We start from the raw sequence: 25,523 nt of genomic DNA on the forward strand, positions 1-25,523 counted from the left end.
TATATGAGATGACATTATCCAGGGACATCCATATTCCATGTGAATGTGAATGTCAGATGTTCTGTGGGGTAAAGAGATCCCCTGGACGCCCTTAGCATCCAAGACAGAGGGAAGGTGTCTGAATGTGTTGTCTGCAGATGGACAAGTGCCATAAGTCACCTGGCCAGTGACTTGACCAATGAGGAGGTGTACCGGTATATAAAATAACAGCTAGTCCCTCCCCCTGGTTGCAACTTGGAATAAGGGACGTGTCTGAACATCGAGGGTCGTGTCTAAAGGTTAAGCCCCACCCCCCCCAGTGGCTCCAGGCGACAGATGGAGCCCCAGCAGCGCTCTCCAGACAGCAGCAGTGAGGAGTGCACCGTCCTGGAGGCGCCGCCCGGCAAGAACACCTGTCAACAGCATGCTGGGAAGGTAGAGATGGCCATACACACATAGATATATAACTAGATGGTGCAAGGCGGAGTCTCCAGCGTAGTTCACCGAGGGCCATCTTGTCACAGGTTTATTACAAACGTTATTAACGTGGCTATGCTTGGACATGTTGAAATTATTTTCATACGAAAGTCCATTATTATAAGTGTGCAGTATGATAACTACATCTCTGACGTTTATAACAAACCAAACCGTTTGAAAATCGGTTGAAAATTTTGCAAGCTACGGTTATTTCAATAGTACATGCACCATAGACATTCATGTTATGAGTGGGTGTGTTGCCTGTGGCAAGATGGCCGCCATGTGGCAACGTCGGTCTCCATTGGCCAGCAGCGCGGGTGAGTCATCTAGCCTTTATATATGTCTATGGACACACACGACACACACCATACGATAGCCATTCTTATAAAACCAAATGATAAGGAACATGTACAGTATTCTCCAGATTGAGACGCACACCTTGCTGTCAGGGCCTCAGAACACCTACTGAAGTGACATTTCAATTGCAAATGCTTCAAGGACAGAACTCACCCCAGTTCTTAACCAGCTATACATATGATAACTGCGACAGGACATCTGTTTCTATTGCAAATGACTGCTGGTCGTTGGTACAATCAATACCCAGTGGTAGAATTACCAAAATGGTGGAAGAGGGCACCATTCATGTTCCTGCACTAAAATATATATACGTTTGGAACTGTAGACTACTGTAGTTTCTGCATTCAGAGTATACACCTGCATATACAGTAACCCATATAACTCTGTATGAGTGTATGATATCATGTACAATAATGCTGTACACTGTAATGCTGTACAATGTACTTACAGTATATATATTTATCCACGTCTGTCTGTAGATACCTGCATATAATCTCTTTTACATATCTGTAGATATGTGTACATATCCCTTATCTACTCTTGCTACTGTAGTTATACCGCTGGCCGGTATGACTTAGTGTCTTTATACCTGTATCACTGTGCATCATAATACTATAACACTGTAGGCCTATACATACATCTGATTAGCACTATTACTCAGTAGTACTCATTTATATATTTTATATCCAGTTCAATCACTTGTACACTGTATTGTTAATGCACTTTCTGTTACATTTGCACTCTGGTCGGATGCCAAACCTTTCGTTGTACTGGACTGGTATATGATGACGATATATTTTAATCTAATCAAATCAAATCGAATCTCCGTCTCCTCCAGGTGTCAGAGGTGTACTGTGCGGGGTGTGAGTGTGCGCTGTGTGAGGAGTGTGTGTCGGAGGAGCACGCGGACCACCCCACGGTCCCTCTCAGCCAGGCTCTGGAGCAGCACAGAGGCACCCTGCAGGAGAGACTGGGAGCTGCACAGAACAGGTTAATAATGTGCAGTCCTGTTGTAGCACTCGAGCCCGACTCTCTGTCAAGCATCTTTAAAGCTGCTATGTGGGCTGATTGATTATGGCAAACACCGTGATCGCAATGATGTTGGTGAATATTGAGATCACAATTATTTAACACGATTATTTCACTCATTGACTTTGGAAACATGCATTTATTTAACCTTCAAAATAATTATATATAAAACTCTTTTTAACCGTACATTTTCTTGAACTTTAAATATAATTCATCATATATATATATATATTGTATAACTGAAAAACTAAAACATGACCTGGCTCAAAGGCTTGACCTGGCTTTAAAACATGACCTGACTTAAAATCATGACCTGGCTAAAAAATATTACCTGGCTAAAAGTCGATTCTCTTTTATTTTTTTTATTTTTTTTTTAATCGTAATTGAAAATATAATTTGATTAATTGCCCAGCCCTACTATGTGTAACAATTTTGATTGTTTTGGAATGAGGACCATGTAGACTCACATGAGGTTCGATAAGAACCAGACCAAGTGAGAAGTATTTTGACTCTGCATAATCCACTTGAGCTCCTCTGATTGGTTGGAAGGGGGAAGCTTGCTGTGAAACTTCACCCTTATGAAAAAGGTCCATGGTATTTCCAACTTTTTTATTATTATTTTGTATTGGTAAAGCCCTTATTGGTAAGCCATAAGCCATGTCTTCACTGTTATGAATATTGGAACTTATTTGTCTCGATCTAATGATGGATTCTTAGGGTCCCTCAAGTATGTTCTGATCTAATGACTGGATGGTTCTTAGGGTGCCTCAAGTATGTTCTGATCTAATGACTGTGTGGTTCTTAGGGTGCCTGTTCTGATCTAATGACTGGATTGTTCTTAGGGTGTCTGTTTTGTATTTGTATGATCATTGTTTCTATAAATGAGGGAAACCTCTGCAACGTAAGATTTTAAATAAAGTGATTTTTATGAAATAAAAATAAATGCCATAGAACTTTTCCAGTTGAAAACGTTTCCCCCAAGACTACATACTACACCTTTAAGTACAAAAGTGGTAATACATAGCTTTTACCATCGCAGTACCATGGTCAATTATGAATGAATGAAAACTTTATTTAACAGATTGCAGAATGGGTACAATACAGTACGGCTCAATACACACAATTGTTAAGGGGATGCAGACCAGAGAAAGTTCAAGTTTCAAGTTTCTTTAATAGTTGTCATACAGAAGTACAGAATACTTTTATACAAAATGCTTCTTACTGTTACGCTCCAGAGACTGTGCTAGACAAGATAAGTATGAAATAAAAGAAAGTAGCATGTAAAAAGAAGTAAAAATAGAGGTCACAGTGTTCAGTGTAGACATATGTACAATGTTCGATGCAGAATAGAAGTAACTGAGTTACCATACAATATACAATATACTATGCAATGTACTAATATACAATACTATATAGTGCAAAGCAGAAATGGGATGAGGTACAATTTAGGTACAATTTACAGTAAGGTGTACGAGTTGTAGTGCAAATCCTTTACCAATCAATATAAAGTGTGTTTAGGTGATCTAAAGTGTGGAGAGTGGGTGTGTTGTTTGTTTAAAGTGAGTGTGTGCGTGTGGATGTGTGTGCTGTGTGCATTTGATGGTTGTTGCATAGTGTTTATTGTTCGCTGAGCAGCCTGGTGGCCTGGGGATAGAAGAGTCTTTCTGTACTCGCCTTGAGACTCCGGTATCGCTTGCCTGACCGCAGCAGTTCAAAGAGGCAGTTGTTCGGGTGGCTGGAGTCTAAGGCTAAGAGTGATTCTCTTAGCCTTACCCCTGCACCGCTTGTTGTAAATGTTCTGGAGGGTGGGAAGCCCCCCTCCAATTGTGCGTTCCGCTGAACGTGTCACTCTTTGTAGTCTGCTTCGGTCTTGTGCAGTGCTATTCCCAAACCAGGAGGTGATGTTGCCAGTCAGGATGCTCTCTATTGTACATGATTAGAAGTTCTTAAGGATCTTCTGACTGACTTGGAACTTCCTTAGGCGCCTGAGGAAGTAGAGGCGTTGTCGTGCCTTCTTCACAACACTGTCAATGTGTGTGGTCCATGTCAAGTCCTCGGATATGTGGGCTCCGAGGTACTTAAAACTGTTCACTCAAGACGTTTGTCTTGTTTACATCAGGGTCCCCCATTTTCAATTCATAGTGACATTTATGACATACAACATAATTAGGGTGACCAGGTCAAAATTGTTCAGTCGCAGGACAGCAGCACTGCTTTTACGGGACAATGCGGGGAGGGGGTGAGGGTGAGGTGAGGGGGAAAAATATATGATTTAAAAAAAAATTATTGCTAATTAAAATGAAAGAAATGTATTTATTATTTAAATGCCTTCATTTCATATTCGACGCCGACGGTAGGCTATATAGTATATATAGCCGATTTTGTTATTAATCTGAGAGAATTAATCTATTATTAATCTAATCAGAACACACAGCCTGCGTTTAACTTTGTTTCTTCTTTCCCCTCACGCATTAAACGTGCCGGCGAGGCTCTCTCTCTCCACTCTGTAGCCTAGACCGGCTCTACCGACCCGGTGTCTATGGGGGCAGTGGCGGGCGAGGTTTTACTCATGGTTTTCTGGACAGCTTCGGTCCCTCGCTGGCTCACGGTGGCCGGCTCATCATCATCCCAGTGTCGGCGCCATGGGGGGTCATTCGCGGGCCATGCCCCCCCAGATGGCGCACTGTGCCCCTCCAAACGTCATGGGCAATTGTTATAAAAAAATTAAATAATTAAACATACATTTTTTTTTATTATAGTAAAAGTCAGATGTTTTCCTTTATAAATAGGCTATTTAGCCTATTATTAAACGAAATTAAACAAAAAAAGTCTTAAAAGAAGTGTATGTTTGAGCGCACGCTGATTGGTGTGTGTGTTTGAATTTGTTATTGCGTAATTGGTCACGTTGAGTTGATGGGTAGGGTAGTCAGAGCGTGACTGCGTGACTTGAGTGAGCGTGAAAAGTACAATAGAGTCAGTGGGTAAAATATAACACTTGGAGACGGACATAAAATGGATATATACGAAAATGGTTGCATGCCATGCATGGTGGGGCAGGGGGGGCACCTAAGGCTTCTTCACGGCCTCCTCCCTGGTGACGGTCCTCCAACATCTAACGTTGAAGATCTTTCGGTAAGTGAGGCGTCATGAAGACGAAGTCTGCCAAGAAGCGCCCGGTGCTGCCGCTGCAGCTGCATCTGTCACAGCAGAAGCTAGCGTGGTCTATAATCATAATATGTCATCATAATAATAATAATGGATAATATAATGGATCGCCTATAATTGAGGCAGAGTTTGAAGTTGCAAAAGACCTCACGCGAAAGTGGGACACCGTCCTGAGGAGATTCAGTGCCACGACTCGCCGCCTCCAACTCTTCTAATGGGTAAGTCATACAGTACGACTCGTACTGTTTAATTTAAGCCGCCGTGCCCCTTGTTATTATTAATAATACTTTCACTTGTTAATGAATTTAAGCCCAGCCTCGGGCTATTTCATACTGTTTAATTTGTGTGTGTGAGACGTGAGTGTGTTTGTGACGTCACGTGAGAGAGAGAAAGAGAGAGAGAGACATGTCTTATCTCTTATGCGCACTCATGTTTTGAAACGTGTGTTGGTTCGCGGGAAATTCGTTTTCTGACGCCTATATTTTATTTATGTATGCCCCCCCGCTGGTACAATATGCCCTCCCATTAAGTTGGTCCTAGCGCCGACTCTGCATCATCCCCCGGTGCAAGGTCCGCGTCTCGCCGGAGTCATGGAGTATTATTAGCAGTTTAAAGACAGCGCAACTGTATTTCCGGTATGTCAAGTATTTGAGCCGTGCCGTTTATTAAAGTCGACGCGTAAATACGGCAATTTGGGGGTAGGGGTGCGTGTTCACCGGCAGAGGGGTCGGCGGACAGGCAGCAGGCTTTTGCCCCGAGCGGGACTCAAGCGTCAACACGGAGCTGCACGAGAAAGCAGTTCAGCACCTTGGACAGCGTGAAAAATGCACCCATTTCATTGGCTGTCACTCTGTTAGACATACACGGCTGGCTCCGCAGGGGTAGAGGTGCGTGTTTCTTCTGACTCACTCGAGTGACACTGACACACTTAATTGGAGCGAGGCATTAAATTAACAACATTTAAAAAAAAATAATAATAATAATAATAATTATTATTATTATTATTGTTTTTACCATAATCTTTGAATTGCGGGACATTGTTCTGTTGGAGCGGGACGCGGGACAAACGGGGTAAGGTCAAGTAGAAGTCTGACCAGTTTGTTTTGTGATGTTTGTAATCTTGTTTTAGCGCCTTTGAGGTGCTTTGGTACCATGAGGTGCAAGCATAGTCGTAGTACCCTTGAATGAGTGCTCCTGCCAGAGTCTTCAGGGTATTCTTGTTTACCAGAGAGGAGATCCGGTACAAGAATCTAGTTCGTTGGTTGACTTTTTTTATTACCTTGGATGCCATTTTGTCACAGGAAAGATTTGCCTCTAGGATGGAACCTAGGTATGTAATTTCATCTTTCCTTGTGACAATATTGTCACCCACTGTAACTGAGAAGCCGTCTGTCTTGCTGAGTTTGTTATTTGATCCGAAGAGAATGGACTCTGTTTTACCCAGGTGTAATGATAGTTTGTTATCAGCGAGCCAGGTGCAGATTCTGCCGAGTTCAGAGCTAAGGGTTTTTTCAACCTGTAACTTATTCTTGTCAGAGACCAGAAGGGCTGAGTCGTCCGCGAACAAGAACAAGTTGCAGTCACAAGCTGACGACATGTCATTTGCATAAATTAGGAACAGTAGCGGTCCTAGTATGCTTCCTTGTGGAACACCACAGCTCACTGTGAGGGGGGGGGGGATAGAGTACCGTTTACCTCCACCATCTGTTCTCTCCCCTCCAGGTAGGATTGCATCCAGCTCACTGATAAACTATCAAAACCAATTGCTTTTAGCTTGTCAATCAGAATGGAGTGATTGACAGTGTCGAAGGCCTTTTGTAGGTCCAGCATGACCATGCTGCAGTATTTGCCCACGGCCACCTCTTGTTTGATGTGGTCGTTCAAATAGAGAAGGCATGTGTCAGTGGAGTGGGATGTTCTGAAGCCAGATTGGAATTCGTAGATTAGATTTTTTTTCCGCCAGGTACTTTTCGACCTGTTCGTAGACTATTTTCTCCATGACTTTCGAGATGGAGGTAAGAATAGAAACAGGGCGGTAGTTGCCTGGGTCTAATTTGCTGCCCTTTTTGTGCAGAGGGGTCACTCTCGCAATTTTGAAGTCCTTGGGGACGTGTCCCTGTTTTATGGAGAGGTTTATTATGTGTGTGATGACTGGGGTGATGGCGGCTGCTGAGTCTCTGAGGAATTTGGAGGGGATGTTGTCATGGCCAGTGGCCTTGTTAGGTTGGAGGGCGCTCAGTTTTTTGAGTACCTCATCGGTTGTTACCATTTCTAGTTTGAAGTCGTCTTTGCGGACCCCTAGGTTTTTGTAGTATGCTACTATGTGTTCTACCCCATAATGCCCTGAGTGGGAGGGTAGTTTGTTTACCAGTGTTGTGGCTATGTTTGTGAAGAAGATGTTTAAGTAATTGGCTACATCCAGCTTGTCTGTGATGAGTACACGTTTTTTACTGCAGCCAAGTTGATTATTGAGTAATTTCCAAAGTTCACATGGTTTGTTTTTGTTTTCCTCAGTTTTGTCATTGATGAAATATTTTTTGTGGTTTTGATCATGGTGTTTACGTCATTTCTTAGTCTGTTTCTTTGAATTTTTAGTTCAACCCACGTGGGCTTGGAGTTCACTGTTTGAGCTTTTGGAAAGCTTTGTCTGACTTTTATGAAGTTCAGAGCATTTTTTGTCTCTGGTTTTCATAGCGGCCAGTATTTCAGTGTGCATCCATGGCTCAGCGCGATTTTTAACCCTGATGATTCTGAGGGGTGTTTGTTGTGAATTTGGTTTTGAATCCAAGCCATGTTTCTTCAACCTGTGTACCACTGAGTTCATCTGATCAGTCTATGCTCTCCAGTTCTTGGTTAAAGGCCTTTCTAGAGTAGGTTTTGAGGTCCCTAGATGTGACTGTTTTGTGACAGCCGGCCTTTTGTTTTAGCTTTTTGCGGGTACAGAAAATCATATAATGATCACTTAACCCACATGCTATCACCCCTTTATTGGAGATCATGGACTTGTCACAGGCCATGTGAGCGGATCGGAGCGTGAGCGGCGCGGGGCGCGGAGCGGGCGGTTTTGACGTGAGCGAGGAGTGGGTTTTAAAATGGGTCGGCGCGACGTCCGGAGCGAGAGTTCTCCTCCGCTCCAATCCACTCCAGGTCGCTCACAGTGGTTTAACTACACTGTTGATGTAATATACATGCAGTACAATGCCAAAGCAACAGATGGCGATGTACAAACATGAAGGCCATTTTCAACCAATGAGAAGGGTGAACCTGTGATATCCGGTTCAGGCTTTGTCACTGTAGAGACGCCCACACTCACTCCTGTTAGAAAACGTATCGACGCCATTGTTGTTGACGTTAGCTTACATGCTAACGTTAATGGCAGCGACCATAGCATTGTGGCTCGGCTAGCCTATCATCGCTTAATATAGCTAGTGAATGGATAAACAACGTTATTTAACATTGCAGAATGGGTACAATTACAATGCGGCTCAATACAAACAATTGTTAAGGGGCCCAGGGGGTGTAGACTGTTGTAGTTTGAGCTAATTTACACCATGCTCCAAAAAAAAAAAAAAAATCTGCCGAGCGATCTGGCGCGGGGCTCGATTCAAGGTGAGCGGGGAGCGAGCGGAGAGCGACTTGGGGGCGGGGTCAACATGATCGATTAGCGGAGCGGACCAAGCTTTAAAGAGCGAAGAGCGGATTTCTCGGCCGCGCCGATCCGCTCACGTGGCCTGACTTGTCAGAGGTCAAAATGAGGTCAATGGTGGTTTGTGTTGAATCACATACCCTTGTGGGTTGGGTGATTAGCTGGCTGAAACCGTGCAGATCAGAAAACCTACTGAAGGCCTTGAAGACGGGTGCTGCTTTACGTAGCATATCCGTGTTCCAGTCCCCAATAAGAATTTTTTCTACACCCTCCACCCCAGCTAAACACCCATCAAGTGTGTCATAGAAGCCACTCTGTTCTGGCGGCCTATAGATTGTGCCTACTAGTACTGATTTCGCCCGATCGAATAAGATTTCAATCCAAACAGTTTGAATTTCGTCATGGTTAAGGTCAGTACGGTCAGGGGTGCAGTGCTGGGCAAACGCGGTCAAACGGCGTTTGGCCTTCGTCACTGAGGCCGAAGTGCGCGCATCCTATTATTATGCAAAGTCTATAGGTGATAAAATGACTCGTCGCGCCACTTATCACCTAGACTTTGCATAATAATAGGATACCGACAACCAAATATAAGCCCTGTAAGTGTGGTGGGGGGTTGCTTGATCTCCCGACTTCACTGGAAGGATGAGACAAGGTGTATCATCTGTTTTGTGCGCAACAGAGGGAACATGTATGCGCGTGCGCGGGAGCGCGCTTGTGCGGGCATTTGGCCTTCGCCCATATTACGACTGCACCCCTGAGTACGGTTGATGAATTTGGTATCTTTGTGAATATACACACAGACGCCACCTCCATATTGATTCCTATCCCTCCTGCTGACTATTGAATAGTTTTCGATTTCAATCTCTGGATCCTGTACAGATGAGTCTAGCTTTGTTTCTGTGAAACACAATATGTTTGCCTTACCGTTTAAAAACAATTGTCTGATTTATACAACTACCATGATTATTTTACGTAAGGTACTCAAGACCAATCAAAAGTAAAGTAGGCTAAACAGTTGATGTTGTTTGTCCCATTTTCCTGCAAGTCAGCTGGTGAAATCCGGGCAAATCAACAATGTTGCCACATCCTTGGCAACGAACACAATCAGCCAATGGCCAACCTAACATCAACTGAGGCTCGCACAAGCTATAACCAAAACCATAACGTTACATGATGACCATATTAGGGGCGACAGTGGCTCAGGAGGTAGAGTGGCCGACTGGTAATCACAAGGTTCCTGGTTCTATTCCCGCTCTTCCCGGGAGCGCGTCGAAGTGTCCTTGAGCAAGACACTTAACACATTCGGGGCCATTGGGCTGAGTCTAATTAATGTCAAGAGGACCGGGGAATGTAAACAAACGTGGGGCTGTTTGTACAGCTAAATCTATACGTTATAGTATTGCTATCTGTTCATTCTCATTGTCAATTGAGTCCATAAACCGTCCCTTCAAAATGGCTTAAAGAAAAAAAAAATCATCAATAGGTTCTCATTTTATAGCTCCGTGAATATAAGCGTTATACGCGATTTGGGACTAGTATATTTTCTGGAAGGCTAGATATAGAGCTAATAGCTGCTAACGTTATATCCAATGGCATTTCCGTTTTACAGATGCTACAGAAATAACTCAAACTGCATATGATCGGCACGCTCCCAAAGCATGTATGCATGAAAGGGGAGGGGGGGGGGGGGGGCGGGGGACGTCGTTTATTATTATTGATTACCAATAACCGTGTTCGTCTAACTAGCCACATAGGCCGATCGCCTGGATGGCTATCAAAACAATGCCCGATCGGGCTGTAATTTACGTGAAAAAGATCTTACCGTGGTCCGGGCTGATCCCCCCGAGCATTTCCCCGTTATCGATCGCCATCTGGTAGATCGATATGTCCATTGGCTGATGATAAATCCCCTTATTGCATGGTGAAATCTGCGATTCGAAACGTAATCCAAGCTACATGCTGCACATCCAGAATCCTGCTACTGAAATCTCCATTGAAAGAAAAAAAAAAAATACTGATCCGTTCAGCCACAGGGCACACTGCGTTATCGCGATAGCGCCCCTAAGAGGATCTGGCCGGTATTGCACCTTGTCGAATTCAGAGTAGGGTAAATCTGCAGTGCCGCTCGGCGACCTTGAATAGGTTATTCAAATGGAATAAAAGCAATAACAACTTCCCACGGATTTATCCGTGCCTCTGTCCACAACGCATGGACTCGAAACACGGAGATCTCCGTGGCCCGTCCCGAATGTGTTAACCCCTGATTGCTCCCGATGAGATCGTTGGCACCTTGCATGGTTTCCTCTGCCGTCGGTGTGTGAATGGGTGAATGTGAGGAACAAGCGCTTTGGATAAAAGTGCTTGCTGACTTGTTGTACAGCACTTGTAAGTCGCTTTGGATAAAAGTGTCAATTAAATGAATGTATATAAATGCAGTCCATTTACTGGACGTGATAGCCTAAGCCCATTCAGGACCACCATTACTACCACTAGGGGGAGCTATAAACTGTGGACAGACCACTGAATGGGCTACAACCGGAGAAGGAACAGGGATCTGATCATAGCCTCACCCTCACTGGCTATTTGAATTAGAATGATTTTCTTTTTAACGTATTTGCGGATTTTTTTTGCAAAATGCAGGGAAGGTGGAGCCTTAGCTTATGTTACCGCCGCCTATGTAGCCTATATGTCAGATATTTTTATTTTTTTTTGCCCCCTAGCCCTATTTCCTGTACTTTCTCAGCACAACTCATACTGTTGCTCAGACTCATTCTAGGTTATGTATTTATTCATATCTCACTCCCTCTCTCTTTCCAGACTCCCACAGATCTCGGATGCCCTGCTTTTCCTCAAAGAGATCCTCCAACAGTTGACCAATCAGAGAACTTCCATCGAGGAGGACATCCAATCAAGCTTTGATGATTTGCATAAACAGCTAGATGTGAGGAAGAGTGTTTTACTGATGGAGCTGGAGGTCACGTATGGACTCAAACAGAAGGTATGTGTGTGTCCTTGTTTTCCTATTCAAATGTCCTCACAAGGGAGGAAAACAATACTCATTCTGTCCTTGTGGGGATATTAGTTGGATCCCATAAGGACAAGGGACTATTTTACATGTACAGTCATTTAGCTGACACTTTTATCTAACGCAACTTACTTAAGGTTAAGGCAAGGGTTAAGGTTAGGGTTAGGTTAAGGTAAGAGTCAGGTTAAGGTAATGGTAAGGCTTAGGTTAAGGTAAGGGTAAGGTTAAGGTTAGGATTAGGTTATCACTGTGTTTCTATTGAGACCAAGACACAATCTCACTATGTTTCTATTGAGATAAAGACACAATGTCATTGTGTTTATATTAAGACAAAGACACAATATCACTGTGTTTCTATTGAAACCAAGACACCATCACTGTGTTTATATTGAAACAAAGACACTATCATTGTGTTTCTATCAAGATAAAGACACAATATCACTGTTTCTATTGAGACAAAGACACAATGAAGGACAAAGATAAGACATGTTATCAGTGGACATATCATCTTATGATTAGGCATGCAGTTGTTGTGGTTAAAGTTAAGGCTAATTATGGAATGTATCCAAGTGAATGGAATGTCCCCACCACCAGGGTTGAAAATATGACTGTGTGTGTGTGTCTGTCTGTGTTCCAAATGTCTCCAGGTCCTACAGGCCCAGGTGGACAGTCTCTCCAAGGGTCAGAGTGAGATCTCAGACAGCTGTGCCCAGACAGAGGAGGCCCTTGGCGGGGAAGCCTGTGCCGCCAGCCTGCAGGCTGAGCGAGGCCTCGGGGAGATTCTGGGGGAGCTGGCTAGCCACGGTCTGCCCTGCCAGCCAGAGGAGAACGACCAGCTAGACATGTCGCTGGAGACGGACGTACTGAGGAAGTCCATTCACAACCTGGGGACCATCGTCACCACCAGGTCAGTTCCAGCTTCAAGTTCCAGTTCAAGTTTCAAGTTGGTTTATTATTAGTCACAACAAAATACAGAATACTTTATAATGAAATGCTTGTTTCTGTATGAGCCCCTGAGAGTGTGCTACATACAGTAAAAAGAAAGTAAGTAAGTAAAAAAAAAAAAGTAATAAGAAGTAAGTAAAGTCAATATATATACAATATACAATACAGAGTTAAATGAGTAACAGTGAGGTACAATGCAGAAATTAGGTGAGGTACAAAACGTAGGGTAGGGTGCAAATGAGGTATGACTGTAGTGCAAATCTCTTTAATAATAGATACATATAAATATAAAGTGTGTTAAAGTGTCTAAAGTGAGTAAAGTGAGTGGTAAGGTGAGTGTTTAAAGTTAGTGTGTATGTGGATGTGTTGTTACATAGTGTCATTGTCATTGAGCATCCTGATGGCCTGGGGATAGAAGCTCCTTCAGTAACATTCGCTATGACCCAGGCCACGTTCACACGCACAATTGAGCCAAAAGTCACTCAATTAATGACAGATTTCATTGATAAATTGAGGGAAAACTTTTGATGAATTTGACATGCCCAGAGAATTGATGCATTTTGTGAGCAACCCATTTGCCAATGTAGCTGCTATTTCCACAAAAGGACAAGAGTTCCTTGCATCACTTCACATTGATGAAGGTCTCCTGCAACTTGAAATAATTGACATGCAAGTGTAGCCGGTGTGATCTTGTCTGCGTTGTGTTTTAGTCGATTCGACCCCTGTTAAGGGATCGCCCTGAGTGGGAGTTGAACCCCGGACGCCCGCGTCGCGGGCGGCAGGATGCCTCTGGGGAGTGAGTTTACTTGCAGTACCGCTTACCATCCACAGCCACGTCACTACTTGTACCCGTGACTGTGGATATACTGCGGCACCTCCGTTACACAAGCATCATCTGCTCTGAAGCAGGCACTTGAGAATGAATCCACCACAACATTTTGGATAAAGTATATTCATGTCAACACATTCCCCAAAATAAAAACGCTGGCAATATCTGTGCTAACAATGTTTGGCTCAACATACACCTGTGAATCCAGTTTCTCTCACATGAATGCCATTAAAACAAGCAACCGTGCCTCCTTGACAAATGAGCATTTGCATCACTGTTTGCGGGTAGCCCTCACTTCCTATGAACCCTCTTTCTCTGCCATTGCCCAGTCAAAGAAGTGCAATCTCTCTCATTAGATGTGTGTATGTAGGCTAGGCCTGTCTGCCCCCCACCCCCCCCCTGATGTTTGAGAGTTAAGAGTGGACAATAAGTGCTAATAAGATGCTGTGATTTGCTGTTGTTGCACAGACATGAAGCACTTTTTCATAAGCTCAGCTGCACTATAAATGTGTTTTTTTGTTCAAGTGTTGATGTTAGAATGTTCAGATGCACATCATGCACTTGTTTGTTTTTTATTTTATTTTTATATTGAAATGTTGAAGAGGAGATGTTGCAGTTGTTGCACAGTCATAAATGAAGCACTTTCTGCAGGAGATGTTGCAGATGTGGCACATAAATGAAGCATTTTTTTTTTTTTTAAGTATACTACTTTTGCAATGTAGTTAAATAAAAGTTGTGAAAATGTGGTTGCGTGTTGTGTCAAGTGTACATATATTCATAGCACGGGGAGGCGCCGTGGGAGTCCGGCCCCTGGCCCCTTGGGTTTCTGACAATGTGGCCCCCTGAACAATTTAGTTGAATAGCCCTGGTCTAGGGGAAACATACAGTATACACATTTTCTCTACAGCTAACCAAGATGCCAATAATCATAACCTTAAACTGAACCCCACGTGTTTGACATGAACATGATCCTACCCAGACCTGGTGAATGCAAATCTAAACTTTATCTAATGAACTCGCTGGCGTCTTGCCGTCGGCTTCTCTGTCGAGGACGTTGGGCCAGCCCTGTTCCTGCTACTGTGAGCGAGTTCAAGTCTAATGAACTGGTTAATGGTTTCATGGCAGTATGAAAAGATAAAACAGTCCAAAAGCAAAAAGACACCAAATGGAGAAGAGGTTCCCAAACCCATGCTGGCCCGCGCCGCACTGCTGCCTCGACTCACCAATCAGACGGCACTTGATTGGTTAGCCCCGCCTCCAATCAGTCATTAGATACTATCAGACCATCAGATACTTTCACCTCCTCTGAAATACCACTAGGGGCTACTGTACCAAGGCTATCATGACATTCTATACACAAAAGGGACATCTAAATAGGGCCAGTCGTAACACAATCGGAATCAGTTTCAAAATGTTTCTGGCGTGATCTCAGCATAACCTCCTCAACTGCCGCCATATTTTATGTTTACATTGCAAATCCGGATAGTGGATAGTTCACAAGAAATATATTCTTCTTCTATATGATGTGTTGGCCAGGGAGGATTCGGACCTGATAGACTTTTCACTCCTCCAGGTATGTGATTGTGAACAATGCCGTTCACAACGCAGCCACTTGTATACTGGTACGCATGGTTAAAAAACTGTATACTGAGACCCTTAACAGTTAACACTTAACAGACAGTTACCAAAACACTACTGAAGCCTTTTCTTTAGTGTAGTAATAGTGAAATCCTTGAGTCCAGTATCCTCCAGTATCCTCCAGTATCTTCCAGTATCATCTGGTATCCTCCGGTATCATCCGGTATCATACAGTATCATCCAGTATCATCTCGTATCCTCCGGTATCATCCAGTATCATCCAGTATCCTCCGGTATCATCCAGTATCATCCGGTATCATCCAGTATCCTCCTGTATCCTCCTGTATCCTCCGGTATCATCCAGTATCATCCAGTATTATCCGGTATCATCCAATATCCTCCGGTATCCTCCAGTATCATCCAGTATCCTCCGGTATCATCCAGTATCATTTGGTATCATTTGGTATCATCCGGTATCATCCAGTATCCTCCGGTATCATCCAGTATCCTCCAGTATCCTCCGGTATAATCCAGTATCCTCCGGTATCATCCAGTATCATCCAGTATCCTCCAGTATCATCCAGTATCCTCCGGTATCATCCGGTATCATCCGGTATCATTCAGTATCCTCCGGTATCATCCAGTATCCTCCAGTATCATCCAGTATCCTCCGGTATCATCCAGTATCATCCAGTATCCTCCAGTATCATCCAGTATCATCCAGTATCATCCAGTATCATCCAGTATCCTCCAGTATCATCCAGTATCCTCCGGTATCCTCCAGTATCCTCCAGTATCATCCAGTATCCTCCGGTATCATCCAGTATCATCCAGTATCATCCAGTATCATCCAGTATCATCCAGTATCATCCGGTATCCTCCAGTATCATCCAGTATCCTCCAGTATCATTTGGGAATATGGGAGTCAGTGGGAGCGCTTTGAGTCTAGAGTCTAAAGAAAAGCGCTAAATGTTCAGTATTAACCATGGTAACTATACAGTATAACCAATTTGAACGCTTAGACAAAACTACCTGTTGCATGTAACAGCGGCCTCCATGACGTCACCGTGGTGATATGCCCAACATTCTGATCAGCTTCTTCTTTGTCCTCCCCAGTGCGGTGGCGAGCCAGAGTGAGGCGATGGGGGCGGGGCTGGAGCAGTGCATTGTGGGACACCTGGCCTCTGTCACTATAGTAACCAGAGACAAGGCAGGAGGAGCCTGTAAGAGTGGTAACGCAATCCTGTCTGCTGAGGTGTGTTTAACAGACACACACACACACACGCGCACGCACGCACGCACACACACACACACGCACGCACACACACACACACACACACACACACACGTCACACACACACACACACACACCGATGGCAGAGGCAACCGTGCAAAGTGCCAACCTACTTGTCTGGAACAGTTAGGGTTCAGTGTCTTGCTCAAGGACACTTCGACGCGCTGCCGGGAGGAGCTGGCATCCTTCAGATGACCAGATAACTGCCACCCCAGTATAGAATACCAGTTATTTTGTGACATACCATGTTCATGGCACAAATGCAATATGAATGCTGATAACAAACTTGCTGAGTGATCGATTTTACCCAGGGACAGTGCACATTAATCAACATCTTCAGTTTACCACATCAATGTAGATGTGCCAGAATTAGCTAATTAACTAGTTTTCATCTGTAGTCCCTGCCTACCGCACATGTCTTTATGGTGTGGGAGGAAACCAGAGTACCTGGAGGAAACCCACGCGAACACAGGGAGGACATGCAAACTCCACACAGAAAAGGCCCCCTGCTGGGGTTCGAACCCAGGACCTTCTTGCTAACCACTGTGCCCCCGTGCCGAGACATTGATGATGAGACATTGAATGCAAAAATACCTTATTCCTGCTGTATATGTGTTTGCTCCTGGTGGAAGTATATTAGACAGGGAGATACTCAACCTATAAGCACACCAACATTATGGAAAATGCAATGTAGATACCAATTTTCTCTGTGCGTTCAGTAGAAATCTCCGGCTGCAAGCTAACCTAGCTCGGCACAAATGAATGGAAGCAGATATGGACCACCTAGCCTGGCTAGCCTCTCTCTGAGTTTTAAGCTAGGCTAGTGGTCTGTATCCACTTCCATTCATTTGTGCTAAGTTAGGCTAGTTTGCAGCCGGAGCTTTCTACTGAACGCACAGAGGAAATTGGTATCTACAGTATCTTCTTGTCTAACTCGGTAAGAGAAGATAAATTAAAAATGTATAAATTGTGTTCTATCTTCCCGTATTCAAGGTGTTTACTCCTGATGGAAGTATAGTAGATGGTGAAATACTGGACCATAAGAATGGAACCTATGAGTTTGTGTACATTGTACCAAAGGAAGGACAGTTCTCATTGGCTCTGAGGCTGTATGACCAACATATAAAAGGAAGCCCCTTCAAACTGACCGTCAATAAACATTCAGAGGCTGAGGTAGAGGTAGGAACTGTCTGTCTGTCTGTCTGTCTGTCTGTCTGTCTGTCTGTCTGTCTGTCTGTCTGTCTGTCTGTCTGTCTGTCTGTCTGTCTGTCTGTAATAATAATAATAATAATAATAATAAACTTTATTTGTATAGCACCTTTCATACAAAAAAGACAGGCACAAAATTAGCACATACAGTGCAGACATATAAAAGCACAGTTTTTCACATTAGGATCTAACATCCCAGCAGGCCACCTTGTTTATGGTTTGATTCAGTTTTTAAAATAGACAATAATAAAAAGAGTAAGATAGAATAGACAGAGTAAAATAGTGCAGTGCAATAAAGTAGTAGAATAGAATTAGACTGAGAATAAAATGAGCACATAAAGTGGACACATAAAATCACAGTTTTTTTTTACAGTGCAATAAAATAGTTCTGGATTACAGTTTAACAGTTTAAAGTCGTCTTTACCTTCTCTCTTTGGTATCCACAGTTTAAAACCTGACAGTCTTCGCTCCTGTTTGATACCCTTGACCCTTCGAACCTCCCTCTCAGGGCGCAGTTCTAGGTCTGGGTCCTACACAGTTTTAAAGCCTGACAGTCTTTCCTGTTTGATACCCACACAGTTCAACACCCGACAGTTTAGAAGCTGTAATAAAAAGTGATATAGAATGGGGAAAAAAAAATAATAGACAGAGTAAAATAGTGCAATAGTGCAGTGCAATAAAATAGTAGAATAGAATAGACAGTACAATTATGCAACAGTGCAGTGCAATAAAAAGTCAAATGGAATAGACCAATTTAGTTGCTTTAGTGATCTAGTGATCACAGGACTGAAAATCTCTATTATGTTGCTTTAGGACTTAACCATTTATTGCCTCATCTCACCTCATTAAACGACAAATAACTATATTACTATCTCCATCCACCCATCCACCCATCCATAATAAAGTCTTGTACTGTATGTTAACCTAATATTTGAATAATCCCACCATCTCCACCCCTCATTCTCTCCTTGCCTCCTACCCCCCACCCCCACCCCCCCCCCCCACCCCCTACACCACTCATCCCTACTCTCACTTACATAAGGAAAGGTCACTTTAAAGGAAAGGAAAAAAGGTCACTTTAAAGAAGAAGAAAAAAACCTAACTGGATGTTTTTGTATAGTATTGTTAGTATAGCTAGTATAGCATAGTGACTATAGACTATATAGTATAACTGTATATTGTATAGTAGTGTACATAGGACTCATTACCTTTTAATTCGTAAGCTTAGCATTGTATTGTATTTTATCTTAGTACTTGTATCATGTCTTTTTATTATCTATTCTATTTTATTCTATTATTTTTTGCACAATCGAAGCGGCATGGCCACCTTCATTTTACTATATGTCTTGTGTATGTATGTGATGAATAAACCTCTTGAAATCTTGAATCCCCCTCCCCAGGAGTCTCCCCCAACCACCACAGCCACCAGCTCAGCGGCTAACGCCACCCCCTCCACGGGCTCCTCCGAGGGGGCCAAGCGGCGAGGGAAGTCCCCTGGGCAGCAGAAGAAGAAGGGATCGAAGAGGGCCAGCAGCGCCCTGGGGACCCCGCGACGAAAGACACAGAACCCCATCGAGGACGACCTCATCTTCAGGATCGGTGACGACATGATACATTAAAACAATAAGTACTGTGTGAGGGAAATTGAACCCCGATCAATGAGTGGAGAGACAAAGTTGATAAGGTTTATTAGCTTACATGGAACCTAGGAGAATTGGCGTGGAGAGACCTGGGAAACCCCTGGCCGGGGGTCCCTAAACAGGCTCCTAGAGACAGGGGAAACGATGGGCTTTATAGGTCATAGAGATGGGTGTGTCCAGGTGAGGGAGACAATTGGATTGGATAGGGGGGGGGGGGGGGTGTCAGTTGAGAGGTGAAAGTGAGGTAAGGGGGGGGGGGTCAGTTTAGGAGATGGGGGGGGGGGGGGGGGTGGTTTCAGTTGAGAGGTGACTGAGAGACAGACTGAGGGACAGACTGAGGGACAGACTGAGGGACAGACTGAGGGACGCTAGGAGGGGACAGACTGAGGGACAGACTGAGGGACAGACTGAGGGACAGACTGAGGGACGCTAGGAGGGGACAGACTGAGGGACAGACTGAGGGACAGACTGAGGGACAGACTGAGGGACAGACTGAGGGACAGACTGAGGGACAGACAGAGGGACAGACTGAGGGACAGACTGAGAGACAGACTGAGGGACAGACTGAGGGACAGACTGAGGGACAGACTGAGGGACAGACTGAGAGACAGACTGAGGGACAGACTGAGGGACAGACTGAGGGACAGACTGAGGGACAGACAGACTGAGGGACAGACAGACTGAGGGACAGACTGATGGACAGACAGACTGAGGGACAGACTGAGGGACAGACTGAGGGACAGACTGATGGACAGACAGACTGAGGGACAGACTGAGGGACAGACTGATGGACAGACAGACTGAGGGACAGACTGAGAGACAGACAGACTGAGGGACGCTAGGAGGGGACAGACTGAGGGACAGACTGAGAGACAGACTGAGGGACAGACTGAGGGACAGACTGAGAGACAGACAGACTGATGGACAGACAGACTGAGGGACAGACAGACTGAGAGACAGACTGAGAGACAGACTGAGGGACAGACTGAGGGACATACTGAGGGACAGACTGATGGACAGACAGACTGAGGGACAGACAGACTGAGGGACAGACAGACTGAGGGACAGACAGACTGAGGGACAGACAGACTGAGGGACAGACAGACTGAGGGACACTAGGAGGGAACATCATCTACTCAGTCCTATAATGAGTTTCCTCAGGCTATTTCTCACTCTCCTAAATATCCACGACTGGAGTTTCTGAGATTGTAACAACAGGAAATTGGTCTAAACAACAACAAGTAACAGTGTTTTCCCCTCCTCTCCAAGTACCATCAAGTACTTTCTCCAGGAACTAAGGGGAGGAATATGTTTAAAGGAGTGTATCTCTCTCCAGGAACTAAGGGGGGATACGTTTAAATATCTCCAGGCAGTAAGGAGAAAATTTGTTTAAAGGAGTTCCTCTCTCTCCAGGCACTAAGGGGAGGAATAAGATAAGATAAGATAAGATATTCCTTTATTGATCCCCTTGGGGAAATTCAGGCATCATAGCAGCATGGGGGAAGGGGGGGGGGGGTACAGGTAGTAAAAACAACACAAGCAGTGTAAACAAATAGGTCAATATAATTTACTATCTAACTAGCTGAAAAATATATTCACAGTATTCACAGTGTCACATAAGGTGCAGTATGCATAAGGTAGTGTTATAATTATAATCTACTGAAATATACATTATATTTAAAGGAGTTTAAAGGAGTTCCTCTCTCTCCAGGCACTAAGGGGAGTGAAGTATTATGTTGAGACAATGAACACACGACCGTGTGGTTTCATTACTTTATTCGACCGACTCTCAGGTTACAAACACCAGCCCTACCTCGAGCGCTAACCACGCCCGTCTCTTAAAGGCACAGTAGCCTACAATGTAACTGCTAGTATGTCACAACCTATACGTAGCATAACAGGACATAACATTTCCCCCCCCCTTCCCTCTTGCAACAGCAATAGAACATTCCAGTCCATGAACAGAAACTGAACACTTCAGTCCACCAACCCGTGGCATTTACCCAGTAACATAGTCCCCATGCCAAGCGGGTGGAGCCCTCACCCTCTGAGGGCGAGCAGGCTGGGGAGCAGGGTCTGGTGGTTGTGGTGGGTTACCTCCCACCCTGGTTGCTTCCAAGCGGGGCTGCCAACTGCGGGTTGCAGCTTGGCTCATGGATGATGCAGGCAGTGTCGGGGCACCCACCTTATGCAGGCGGTTTGAGTGCCAGCGAGAACCATCATCTAGTCTGTAGGTGGCCGGACCCAGTTGACGGGTCACTCGGAGGGGTGCTGACCAGTATGAGCTCAGCTTGTTCTTGCGGTTGGCGTGTTTAATCCTGACCCAATCCCCTGCTGACATAGTGGGAGTCTGTACTCTGTGAGAGGCATCATACCTCCGTTTCATCTGAGCCTGTGAGCTTTGGACCTGATCTCTGGCCTTCTCGAGCCCAGGGCTCTCGCATGCAGGGGCCGGTGGTTGTTTCATTTCTCGCCCAATCATGAGCAGAGCCGGAGAGACCCCTGTGGTGGAGTGCTTGGATGCCCGGATGGTCAGGAGAGTTTGGGTGAGTGCAGCGCTGAAGGTTTTCCCCTCCTCCAGGCAGGCTCTGATTCCATTCTTCAGAGATTTGTTTAGGCGTTCAACGCCGCCGTTACTTTCAGGATGGTAGACCGACGTCCTGATGTGCCTGATGGACCTCAGTGACAGGAACTCAGAGAACTCTGCCGAGATGAATTGAGGCCCATTGTCTGTGGTGACGACACTGGGCAGGCCCCAGCGCCCAAACAGCTTGACGAGGTTGTTGGTGATGCTCTGTGTGGTGATGGAGCTGAGTTCGATGGCCTCTGGCCACTTCGAGTGTAGGTCGTGCACGACCATCAGGTAGCGGGCATGTGCCGGGGCCCCATGAAGCTCTCCGCATAGGTCAACCTGAATGTGCTCCCACGGCGCGGACGGCCACGGGGTCGGGGTGAGGGGCGCTGTAGCCGGCTGGCCCGTCTTCCAACTCAGCAGGCAGCAGGTACAGTTGCGCACCAGCTCCTCTACGTCGCCGTCTATGTGAGGCCACCACACTGTGTCTCTGCAGCGTTGTTTCAACTTAACCACCCCCAGGTGGCCGTCGTGCGCCATGTGCAATACCCTGGCCCTCAGCGCCTCTGGTATAATAGCGCGGTGACTGCGGGCGAGGCACACCTCCCCCCAGCAGGAGAGCTCGTCGCGGACTCGGCGGTAGGGGAGCAGTCTGTCCTCCACCGTGGCTGGCCAGCCGTCCTGGATATAGGCACGGAGATTTGTAAATGTCTCATCTTCAGCCGCAGCCTGCTGCAGCTCAGCCAGCGTGACTACTGCGCTGAGCGGTCCATGCAGCATGTGGACCCAGTCCACGTCGTCCTCCTGTTCAGGACTCGCCTCACCCGCCTCTTTTGTCGTAGAGACGGCTCTTGAAAGAAGGTCAGCTACCGTGTTAGAGCGCCCCGGCATAAACTCGAGTCCGAAGTTGTACTGATTCAGCCTATCAGCCCACCTCAGTAGCCTCATAGGCTTGTGCCCCGCCCCTCGGGTCGCCAGCAGCGCTGTCAGAGACTGATGATCTGTGCGAATGGTGAACGCCCTGCCATACAGGTAGACATGCCAGCGTTCGCAGGCCCACAGACAGGCGAGGGCCTCCCTTTCCCCCACCGAGTATTTCTGCTCGGCTGGTGTGAGGGCCCGAGAGGCAAAAGCCACTGGACGCTCTACCCCTCCATAAACCTGGGATAGCACGGCGCCGAGCGCCACCCCAGAGGCGTCACAGGTGACCAAGGTGGGCGCGGTCAGGCTGAAATGCGCCAGTGTTGGCGGGGACGTGAGCTGCCGTTTGATGACGCGCACAGCCTCCCGGCAGGCCGGGGTCCAGTCCCATACCGCATCCTTGCGTAACAGCTGGCGCAGAGGGGCCGTCGAGTCAGAATAGTGTGGCATGAACCGGAGGTAGTAGGCAGCCATGCCCAGAAAAGAAGACAGCTTGGACGGCGACTGCGGGTCCGGCAGGGACAGGATTGCTTCGGTGTGGGACATGATCGGGGTGATACCCTCCCTGGAGAGCCTGAACCCCAGGAACTCGACCTCAGTAGCTCCAAATGTACACTTCTCCGCATTGAGTGTGACCCCGTTTTGCTTGAAGCGCTGGAAGACCTGCTCCAGGCGAGCGTCGTGGAGTGCAGCGGTGGGCGCATGCACCACCACATCATCCAAGTAGATGCTGACCCCCTGGATGCCAGCCAAAATGAGCGACATTATTTTCTGAAAACAGCTTGGGGCTGATGACAGGCCAAAAGCCATGCGCTTGTACCTGAAAACCCCCACATGTGTGACAAACGCTGTGTGGTCCATACTGCCCGGTGCCAGGGGAACCTGCAGGTAGCCGTGACGTAAATCCATTTTACTGAAAATCGTGGAGCCATGGAAATGGCTAGTCAGCTCCTCCGCTGTGGGGAGGGGATACTTATCAGGGATGATGGCTTTGTTTACGTCTGTCAGATCGACGCATAGACGCAGTCCGCGCCCCCCCCGTTTCTTGGCTATCACCAGGTTGGACACCCAGGGAGAGGCGTTGATCGGTTCTATGACGTCCTCCTTCACCAGATGACGAATCTCCTCCTCCACCGCATCACGGAGGGCCAAGGGAATGCGCCGCAGCGGCTGAATGACGGGTCGGACAGACGTGTCCACCGAGGGCTGGTGCACAAATCCAGTCATACAGCCCAGGCCTTCGAACAGTGTCGGGTGATGGTCAGGCCAGGACGCGGTGACCTGCAGGACGCGTAGACCCCCAGAGTCGGTCAATGTGAAGTCCAGAGCATGAAACAGGTCTAGCCCCATGATGTTAGCCCCTCTCCGTGTGATGTAGAACTCGGTGTCAGGGATGTGTCTCTTTTTGTACTCCACAGGTAGGCAGGCTACCCCTAAAGTGGTGATCGGGGCGTGGCCATACCCCGACAGGGCGTTTGCTGCTGTAGTCAACGGCACGTGACTGAAGAGCCGGTCATAAGTGGACTTATTCAGGAGCGACACTTTAGCCCCTGTGTCCACGAGGAGTGGTATGGAGGCCCCACCCACACGACATGTGCAATGACTGAATGAGGCCTGTGGGCTTTGTACTGTATTGATGGGAACAGCCCCAGACTGTGCGTGATCAGGAGGAGAGCGACACCAGCGCGCAAAATGGTTAATCCTGTTGCAGTTACGGCAGCGCTTGCCTAGAGCAGGGCAGGACAGGTCCCTGGTTGCATGCTTAGGGGAGCCACAGTTACCACAACGCCTTTGTCCATTCTCCCTCTCCCTCGGCGCCCTGTCTGCCACTCTCTGCACATCGAAGTTGTCACCGTCTGCGCCAGCTGCCTCCTGGGCCACGTTCTGAACTCCGGGTGGAGGTGACGTCACAGGCTCATGCACCGCGCGGGAAAACTTGCGCGCCTCAGAGATAGCTGTCTCCAACTGTTTTCCAATCACTACTGCATCAGCTAGTGTCATGGCGTCCGGCTCTAATAACAGTCTCTCCCTCAGTTGAGCACACAATGTTCTTTCAATCAGCTGGTCCTGATCATCCTCCAAGTTCCTAAAATCACAATGCTTGGCTAGCTCCCGCAGGGCAGACACATATTGCGAAACAGTCTCACCAGACCTCTGTGCTCTCTGGCGGAACTCAAACCGGTACATCCGACGGCTTCTTCCCGAGCTAAAATGCGACTTCAGAGCCTCGGTAGCAGTAGAGTACTGATCGTCGGCTAATGTAAGCGTAGCATAAATCCGTTGCCCCTCCTGTCCGAGGCAGTGTCGCAGAAGTGCGCACTTCCTAGCTTCTTCCAGATCCTCCAGTCCCAACGCCAATAAATAGTCCTCCAATGACGTTAGCCATCTAACCCATGGAACCGCTGGGTCACCGGGAACAGGTAGAAACGGTGGTGGCGGTGGTAAAACGAAATCAGCCATCCTCGTTCGCCAATTATTATGTTGAGACAATGAACACACGACCGTGTGGTTTCATTACTTTATTCGACCGACTCTCAGGTTACAAACACCAGCCCTACCTCGAGCGCTAACCACGCCCGTCTCTTAAAGGCACAGTAGCCTACAATGTAACTGCTAGTATGTCACAACCTATACGTAGCATAACAGGACATAACATGAAGTAAATTGAAGTCTTATAGATAACTGGTCGTGGTAATTCCTAAGGCATGGAGGTCTGGTTTTCAGAGCAAGAAGCAGGAAGCTGTAATGCAATTTCAATGGAGCAATGGTCCGATGAAAAGATGATTTATTCAGCAGGCAAAGCAAAACAGCAAGTTCGTAGTACAGCAGGAAAAGGTCCATCCTCGACACAGTCTCG

The 25,523-nt window shown here is 46.3% G+C and overlaps 1 protein-coding gene across 1 annotated transcript in view; it reads left to right on the forward strand.

Moving 5' to 3' along the window:
* Positions 1 to 315: 315 nt before the first annotated feature.
* Positions 316 to 25,523, forward strand: part of LOC311228736 (tripartite motif-containing protein 2-like) — a gene marked incomplete at both ends in the record, with an annotated part of 35,874 nt that continues 10,666 nt past the window's right edge. The window contains 7 exons of the mRNA XM_084314677.1: positions 316 to 414; positions 1,652 to 1,803; positions 11,471 to 11,651; positions 12,326 to 12,585; positions 16,147 to 16,285; positions 17,318 to 17,503; positions 18,934 to 19,132. Coding sequence (XP_084170803.1) covers positions 316 to 414; positions 1,652 to 1,803; positions 11,471 to 11,651; positions 12,326 to 12,585; positions 16,147 to 16,285; positions 17,318 to 17,503; positions 18,934 to 19,132 — 1,216 coding nt within the window. The remainder of the gene's footprint in view (positions 415 to 1,651; positions 1,804 to 11,470; positions 11,652 to 12,325; positions 12,586 to 16,146; positions 16,286 to 17,317; positions 17,504 to 18,933; positions 19,133 to 25,523) is intronic.

The sequence above is a fragment of the Notolepis coatsorum genome (assembly GCF_963971535.1).
Source record: "Notolepis coatsorum genome assembly, chromosome: 1".
Taxonomy (NCBI): Eukaryota; Metazoa; Chordata; class Actinopteri; order Aulopiformes; family Paralepididae; genus Notolepis; species Notolepis coatsorum.